The sequence below is a fragment of the Clarias gariepinus genome, chromosome 5 (assembly GCF_024256425.1).
Source record: "Clarias gariepinus isolate MV-2021 ecotype Netherlands chromosome 5, CGAR_prim_01v2, whole genome shotgun sequence".
NCBI classification, from domain to species: Eukaryota; Metazoa; Chordata; class Actinopteri; order Siluriformes; family Clariidae; genus Clarias; species Clarias gariepinus.
This window is the reverse complement of record NC_071104.1, coordinates 16,777,592-16,787,178: the sequence shown is the minus strand read 5'-3', so window position 1 is coordinate 16,787,178 and position 9,587 is coordinate 16,777,592. Positions and strand designations below refer to the sequence as shown.

Below are 9,587 nucleotides of genomic sequence, written 5' to 3'. Positions count from 1 at the left end.
TTATATAATCTGCTAAATGATTAGCTCTCTGTATGTTTATTTTATCAGGATGATGTGGCCTTTGGTATTCAGGAAAACCAAGATGAATCAAACAGCAAAGATGATGGAATAAACATTTATTATCATATTATAAAAAAAAAAATCACATAGGCTTTTCATATGGAAAAACTATGCATGTAGCCTCCAGGTTTTTAAAAAAATCCATAAACCATAATGCTGATTATACATGGACAGATACTTCTAACTGAGTTGAGATGGAACATAATTTTGTCTTTTTCCAGATAAAATCTCTCTTCCCAGTTTTGAGTTAGCTGAGAAAGCAAATTAAAGGGCATCACCCCTGCTCTGAGCCCTACTGGGTGCAAAGTTGCTTAATGTACAAAAGCAAAGCATACCATACCTTTCATGCCTCAGCAGGAGAAAACTTTCTCCATATGTTTTTTAAACATTTGATTCATTAGAAATGCATTTGACATATGAAATCACTTTTTTTTCTTTTCCAATTATTACTGTAGTAATAATTCAATCTACTGCAAAGCATAATGATACTGATTGGGCACAACATTAATACCACTGCCAGATGAGTTCAATAACTCAATTATATACCAGTAAACTTGTAACTGGATCATGCTTTTGGGGACCAAAGTCCAGCTCGTCTGATCCAATCCCCTAGAAATACAATGAAGCACAAATTGGTAAAAAGTTAACATTAACTATGACAGAAGGGCACCAGCACATCCAGTGCATCACAGGCTGCTGTATATAGGGGCTCAGGAGGCAAAGACATTAAGGTTGTTGATTTGGCCTTCACCAGATTCACTCTGGTCGAGCATGCACGGAATGTATGCACGGACAAGCATGTTTGGTCCTTGGAGGCCCACAGCATCCAAAGGATCTGCTGCTACTGTAATGTGCCAGTGCTAAGGTCTAGTTGAGGTCTTGTGCCTCAGCAGCACAAGGGAAACCCAAACAATATTAGTCCCCAAATGTTATGATCAGTACTTCTATATCAGTATTAGAAAGCTGTCTGCAATAAATGACTCATTTATATTTAAACTTTGTACATTTAAAATTCTATCAGTTTCATGTTTGTACTGACTAATTTAAACATCATTTCCACATTTTCCACTGTTTACCATGTAGTCCTTTACCATGTGTGTATATATATATATATATATATATATATAAATATATATATTGGAACTGATCTGTTGTATTCTGTAGGCTGCTACCACATTTTACAGAGACTTACAATTTAAATTAACAACTTGTCATAATTACTAAATTTACATATGTTGCATTTAGTAAGATTTATAACTATTTGTAATGCCTATACAACAAGTTTCTTTCTTATATTTTCATTTTATACAGTTCTAAAATAATTTGTTACCGGATATACAGTACTTCTCTTTATTTCTATTGACATTAAGACAATCATTAAGAAAGAAAAAGAAAAAAATAACAAGAAACTGTACAGTAAAAAGTAGAGTTGTCTTATTGACTTTTTTTCTACCAGAAATTTTCGTAAAGTACTGAAACCCAAGATTCCTTCTCTAAATGTTAAATGTTTCTGGTGAACTTTTACTACATCAATCATAAATAGCTTTTTTTTTTTTTTAGTCAGGCTTCAGGTCTTAGGGGCTGTTATGTGTAGGTTCGCTGAACACCATTCAGCCATATAAATGCATTATTACTGCCAAGAGTATTGATATAAACCTGTGATTTGCCTTTTAGCTCACACTACTCCCTGAGCTTCACTATTCTAGAATATTAAACAACACCTTCTAACCAATTGGATTTGAGAATTCAATAGGACTGGGGTGTAAATTAAATTAATATTTTTTCTTTAAAAGCCTAATAAATTAAACCTCATTACGCAAGTGAATAAAAAGATTGCACATAATGAACAATAGATTCCAGTACATTTTCACTGAGGGAAATGTGCACATTTGTACAGATGCTCAAGTGGAGAAAAACACATTCTTGAGGAGGTGATCACAGTCCTGTATGCTTTGGCCTCATTCGCGTGCTGGTAAAAGAGGAGCAGGCTTCATCTCAATTGCTTCTGCTGCATCGCTTTTAGCCTACAAGGAGGCAACGGTTAACAAAACCATTTAAGCCATTTAAATTTATATCTAGTGCACTACAAAATGAGGTAACTCACCTCTTTGACTTTGTTTTTTTTATTGCGAGGCTGTAGAAAGACAGATAATGGTGAAAATCTTTTCCCCGCCTGCTCCTGATGTTTAAATTATTTGTCATCTAAGGATATCAACTCTTTGAACACATACCTTGGTTTTCCTTTGGATTTCCTGGTATTCATCATTTCTCTGTCCTACCAGGGCCTGCAGATATACACAACCAAGATGGTTTGAGTACTGCAACATCCATGAGCAGCATCCTGCACTTCAATAACCCACCACCAGAGGCCGTCTGTGCCTAATCTATACATACTGTGTCCTCACTTCACCGAGTGTGTGACAACGGATTTGTGTATGTTTAGTGCTCACGAGACCAATAACCAGGAAGTGGATTATTATTTTAGAAAGAAATAGCACAAAGGTTTTATATATATATATATATATATATATATATATATATATATATATATTTATTTTTTTTTAACCTTAATATTTCATCCAATTCACTTTAGTTCAGATCAGAACACTTACTGGCCAAACTATCAATCTATTACAAGGCCAAGGCTGAGTGCTTACTAGTGTATATACCCGTCATTGATGGGTAAAGAGTTTGTGGAAATATTTCAAAATTCAAATCAAATTAAAATAAAAATTTTATTTGTCACATACACACTCATAAACAGTATAATATACAGTGAAATGCTTAAACGACCGCCAGTGACCTTAAAAATATTAAAAACAGTTAACAAACTGTTTTTAAAACTTAAAAAAAATGTAAGAAATATAAAAACTTATTTATACAATGAGAGAAAATATAAAGATGAATTTAAATGGAAACAAGTGGAAATGACCAGGAAGTGTGCAAACAGGCATGTGTGTGTAGATGTCCATGGTCCATAAATGTCCATAATCCGTGCAAAAGTGAAAATGTGCATGAATGTGCAATGTACCATGAATGTCCGGGTATGTGCAACTGTGCATGAGTGTCAATTACTGTGTAGTGTGCAAAAATGCAGTGAGGTTTAGTCCTGTAAAAGTTCATAACTGTGAATTGTGCAATGTGCAAAGACAGAGAGATTGTTCAGTCCTGAGAAAGGTTACAAGGTTAAAGATAAAAATAGGCTGATCAACTTTAATGTAATCAGTGATATTATTATAACGCCACATACATGTCTGCCTGTCATTCTAAACGTCAGAACTATCTGTTTAACTAATTAATACAAAGAAAAAATTTTTTGTAAAGTTGAATATCTTCCACATTGTTTTTTGTACTTTTTGTACTTTTTGTACTTTTTGGTCGTCAGCCAAACACACTCCCTGTTCGGTAATCGGAAATGAATCACAGATGAGAAATCGGAAAAGGAGATCGAATACAGATTAAGGTTTGTCTTAAAACGACTCCAGCGCATTAAAATTCACTCATACCACTTTAGTGCTGTTATTTCTGCAGTGAAAATATTCAGTTTAACCTTTATTTATTTTTATTGGTGTTTGTTTACATTGAGCAAGTAGCTTATTTCACCCTTATTTTAATAGAGATGATTACAGTAAATCAATCACATAACTGTTAATACCATCACTTTTACTCAACATTTTGATTTTACTTATGGCGCAGGTTAAACTTCAGGCAGATATCTAAGTACTGCAAAAGTTTAATAAAATTCTGTCTAGACAGTTTTTTTTTTTTTTTGCGTGACACTGTTGACATAATCTTGCACATAACTGCTCATAACTTCGCATTTCCATTTTGACGTATAGACAAAACATTTTCTGAAACTGGGTTCGGGCCCTCCAATGTATGAAATGTGAAGATATCATTGAAAGCGCAAGTTCTGACAAATATGCAGAAGAAACCTTTCTTTTATTTATACAGATAGAGACTAATCATTTAAGAATGATAAAAACATGGGAAGAACTTGCAATTTTAAGTTTTTAAATTAATTAATCAATTAAATAAAATATATTAATCCATGTTCCTTTTAGACAGGTGAAGTCAACTAACCTCATTTTTTTAAAACTGCTGGACATACAGCATAACACACTCTGATACTGTATAAGCACTATCCACCAGCTTCCTCACATACAAACCCATAGATAGCCTGCCCTTACTTGGCTAGTGTCTCTCTGATTGACAGAGGAGAGAGTGTATGCCAAATTATATTTCTTGGCTCCTAGCCATGGATAGCTGTGTCATCATTGGGATGAGGACCCTTTTTATGTATTGTGCTCTGTAAATGTCTCAGTAGTGTAGGTTATTTGGCACAGATGAGGTAATCATGTGACAACAACATCTGTCTGTATGAGACTTCAGTGCGTAATTAGCTTCTTTATAGGCTAATGATGCAGAATGAGAATCTAAAAACAAACACAAGGGTTTATTCAATAAAACTAATGAGGCATGCTAGACCCATTTGCCATTTGTCAGTTAGACATGAATTAGGCAATCAAGCCACACACACCCACACACATAAACACAGAAAGCTGAAACGTGACAGTAAAAAGGGAGTAAGGAAAATACTGTTTTTTTTTTGTTTTGTTTTGTTTTTTTACAATTTAACATAATGATCAAGTTCTTAAGATGGCTATCATGCAAGATTTTATAATTACATAGAGGCTTATAATTAAACAATTTTACATGGTTAATATTCATTCTAGTTCATTCTAAAGTCCATGATGTTATCTCAGTTGCTAATAGTGTGAAAATTTAGGTGCCAGGAGGTCTATCGCTTATTTATAGAGAGTGCAAATAGCTGATGCACAAATGTTTATAAGCATTTGAATGTGGAATTACACCTTTGTAATTGCAGCTACATTGCTTGCCATGTCTTAAAAGGGTGCTTAGAAAATGATTTGCATTTTAAAATGCTTTCATGGTCACAGCCCACTATACCTCAGTAAATCATTTGGTAGACATGTTCCAGCAAACGCTCTGAGCAATTAAAAAAAAAAACTAAAAAACAGAACTATCATCCTGTTACCCGATTAAACAGTTCATACATACAGTCTGCATTACACTTACCTCATATTGCCCTTCCTCTGGTGCTGCTTGATCCTATATGATAAATGATATAAAAATACATTAAATGAGTGACATGAACAATGAAAAGTTACTTATGGTACAAATGGACTGTATAGATTATAGTAAATGATTTTAGTAATGAGTGATTATGCTTTGCACAAACAGTGACATTTTTTTCCTCAAAATGTTGCTCAACTGCACTAAGAGATACACAACAAAGTAACTCACCATGCCAGCAGACTTGTTAGGTACCATGGCAAAGGTCCTTGCCTTTTCAAACTAAAAAGTCAGTTGGAAATAGTTTTAGACAAAAGCACCAAACAAACGTTTAGTATCATTCATTCATTGTCTACATACTGTAACTGTCTCACCTTAAGTTTAAAGTAGAGCGCAGTAAAAATAATGCAGTAGAAGAGCAGAATTGCATCTAGCACATAGCAGATGACGGGGTCACTGAAGTTTGTGGCCTCTGCAAACAGGACAAAGAGGTGGTAAGCTATTACAGGTGGTGGAACTACAGTACAATAATTCCTTAATAATGTGGTAATATTATACATATTGAGGTTTAACATGATAATTTATAAAACTCATATGTTAAAGTTCAAGGGGGGAAAATACAAATAAAAAAAAACACATCTCAAATTAAAAACTGACTTTGGTTTATGTGGGTAAATTAATGGTCTTTCAGTCAGGAACAAGAGAAGAGAAGCAAATATTCACAAAGGCTAACTTAAAAAAGCAAATAGATCTGTTTTTATGGGAAGTAAAAACTGCATTGCACATACTTGTAAAGCCTGATTAAGTACAGTAATGAAATGTCTTTAAATTGTTTATGAGTATGTTGAATTTTAAATATGAAAAATGCATTATAAAAACACAATGGTCTTAACATTTTTCATAGGATAGATTAATATATACTACATGGCTAATGTATATTAAAAAAATAAAAGAAGGTATTACTTATTCATGACATTTATTTTGAAAGTTATGTTTATATTTTGTCTACTAAAAATAGAAACTATGAAGATCACTTATCATGCAAACTTACAGTACAGTATGCATCACTAATGGGGAAAAAGATAAAATTATTAACAAACCAATATTAATTAATTAATTAATTAATTAATTAATTTTTATTTACTTATTTAAGTCTACTAGTATTAATAATAATAATAATAATAATAATAATAATTATTATTATTATTATTATTATTATTATTATCATTTCTTTTTTTCTTTCTTTACTGTGTTAAAGAAAATTCTAAAAATATCCTGCAACATGACAAAATCCAAAGTATAAGGTAAATACATTTAAAACTTTGAAAAGAAGGATTGCTATCAGCCACTTGGTCTTCAGAAATGATCTAAAGAATGCTATGTATGGCATCGGGCAGCATTAGATCAGATACAGTACTATATATTAAGAAAAATGTGAACGGTGAATATCAGCACAGAGAAAATACAAAGAATAGTCAGAAGATTAGAGACGTTTTTATATACAGAAAGCCATCCAGGCTATTAGAAAACATTTATATAACATTCAGTTTAAAAGTCTCTAAAGGAAGCTTTATCTTATTTTAAGTTCTTACTGTTAACACTGGTTGTGTTAATTGCATTAATGCAGAAAAAACAAATAAAGTAATGTATTTCCCTCTTCCCTTGATTTCGTCCTAAGAATATGCAATCTCCTGCATTTCAAACATAGCTATCAAAGTTTTAAACTATTTATTTATTTATTTATTTATTTATTTATTTATTTATTTTTTCTAAAGTGATGATCTGAAAATATATACGTATTATTGAAATACGAATTTCCTTTTCTTTTTGAGGACCAAAATAATTCACTTGAAACAACAGAATTATGATTTTGTGTCCACTATGAGGATGTTGTGTATTTATAAGAGATTTGCAGCTCTTTAGCTCTTGCCCCCAGATGCAAAACTGAACCTTCTCACAGGAAGTTTATTCCATTAGTTGTCTGTCTTTGGGTTTAGAAGATTGAATTTTGGCTAGGTAGAAACATTGATTAGTGAATTTCTTATTCTTATGATTTTTTTTTTATTCCATTGCACATGTACCCTATTCCAGGCTTTAGTATGTCAATTGGCCATAATCTCAAAGTGATTGTAAAGAGAAAATCTACAAAAAAAATTATAAAAATAATAGTATTATAGTGAGAATCCAAGAAGGCTGCATGTTAAGTGTATTAAATTTACCTGGTGTTAATATAAACGAAAAGCTATTTAAATCTGCTGAGAGCATGTCTTCCTGTCAGAGACAGAACTGGAGTACTTTCACAGTGTGATGTGTAATTCAGAATGTAGTTCAGTGGTTTCTCGTTCCGAGATGAGAGATACACACTGATGGTTTATGTGCATCACTGCCTTTCGATGTCTGCGCTAATGAGGACTTGAGGTTAGTGGTTAAAACTGACCACATGTTTATCAGAAAGTGATAGAACACAAGCACACCTAAGTGCATGCTCTCACGCATTATAATTAATTCAAAATAACACTATACACACACACTATATATATATATATATATATATATATATATATATATATATATATATATATATATATATATATATTGTGCATTGTAAAAAGTAGTATCATTTCTGAAAATGTATTGCAGAAAAACCTAATTAGACAAGTACCTATGTTATCATTATTCTTAATAATACTTAAAGCAGAATTCAGCAAATCACAAGTTTAAGTTTTATTATTATTGGTCTTACACAAAAGAATTATTAGGGTATTTTAAAATGCCTAATGGGAAAAAACAGATCTAGATTCAGTGTTATAACTGGTTTTATTCAAAACATACTCTATGAACGCTTTTTTTGCGTAAACCTCCTCAATGTGTAACATATCTATTGTAGTAAATAGTATTATAGTAAATATCTTAAATTAATTAAAATGTATCACATGAATAAATTGTTGATTAATATGTTAAACAGTAAGATATTTTTCACTAACTCACATAATGTTATGTAAATGTACACACAAAAGGATTCATGCAAACGTTTTGGACATCACATCCTCTAAATAATCTTGTTTAATATTTTTACATTTAGAAAATGTTTCGCTGCTAGTGTTTAACAATAAAAAAACAGTACAAGTATGATTATTTCTAACAGGAAACAACAACATAAGTTGCACTGGTCTTACATAGAGGTTAAATTTTATTTATAAAAATTTTATGACATTAAGTTGTATTGTAAAAAATTGAAAAATGGTGAGGGTAGAACCTGAACTGAAGGTAACTTTGGAAGACGAACAATATAAATAATCACATTTTGAATGTAATATTTGGTGTTTTTCTGATACTTCTATACAAAATGATTTTTTTAAAGATTGCTAAATTTTACAAAAAACAAAGAACACCTTATAAAGGATGGCACATAACTGACCACATGGATTTTGTTTTACAACTACTAAGACATTTCTAACTTGAAACAGTACATAATAAAGAAAATATTATAATTTAACACAAACCAACACTACTACTACTACTACTACAACTAATAATAATCATAATCATAATAATATGCCATTATAATATTTAAAAACCTATAGAAAATAAATGTAGGTTGTTGCAGTATACTGAGAACTAAGACAATGATTTTGTGATTTACCAATTAAACGTGTGATGATTTTAGTTTTACACAATCTGTCTGGCTGTTTATGGGTAACTTGACTGCAGTGTGAGAAATAATAATGACAAAAATAATGCAGCAGCATGATAGTTACAAAAAAGACACAATAGAAAGACTACAAACCACATCTGAGAGTATGAATTTATGCAGTGAAACAGGTGAAAGACGATGAATGCTGAAAGTGTTGAAATGGAAAAAACTGTGCATTACAAACAGCCTTTCTTGTGTTGCCGGCAAAACACGATAACCTCAACAGTCATTTTTAATTCTCTGAGATGTAGAGTATAAACTACGTTTTCGTACTGCAAAATTTATTATTACATTAGACATAAGATTATATCCATTCATAATAATTATCTCATAGGAAATATGATGAAACAATAAATGAATGACCTCTGTCTTGTATGACTTTAATTAAAACATGATTATTGTTAGGGTATAGAGAAAAATAGAGAAAAGAGCACAAATAATCTTACCTGCAGAGGAAACCAGTATGGCCAGGCACAAAAGAGCAGCATTCTTAAACACTGCCATTAAATTCCCTGAGACTCCAAAAATGTGTCTGGAAAACTTAAATTCTTATTGTTGAGCTTCGCTGTAGGGTTGTGTAGCACTTAACTTTGTACATTTGTCTGTGTACTGAAGCCCCTTTGCTAACAGGAAATGGCCCCAGTGCTCAGATCTATCGGGTGATCTTAAAGCCTCACTCTCAGCATCTTCTGGTCTCTCATCTCAACACCTTTCTGCAAGTACATCCTGTTTATTT

General features: G+C 31.9%; 1 protein-coding gene across 1 annotated transcript; it reads right to left on the bottom strand.

Moving 5' to 3' along the window:
• Nucleotides 1–101: 101 nt before the first annotated feature.
• On the bottom strand, nt 102–9,573 carry cd247l (CD247 antigen like). Its single transcript, XM_053495701.1, has 7 exons — nt 9,298–9,573; nt 5,532–5,629; nt 5,389–5,439; nt 5,161–5,193; nt 2,292–2,345; nt 2,165–2,194; nt 102–2,084 (listed from the first exon to the last, which is right to left on the bottom strand). The coding sequence occupies exons 1-7, from the start codon at nt 9,353–9,355 to the stop codon at nt 2,019–2,021; spliced, it is 390 nt and encodes a 129-aa protein (XP_053351676.1). The 5' UTR covers nt 9,356–9,573; the 3' UTR covers nt 102–2,018.
• Nucleotides 9,574–9,587: the final 14 nt, after the last annotated feature.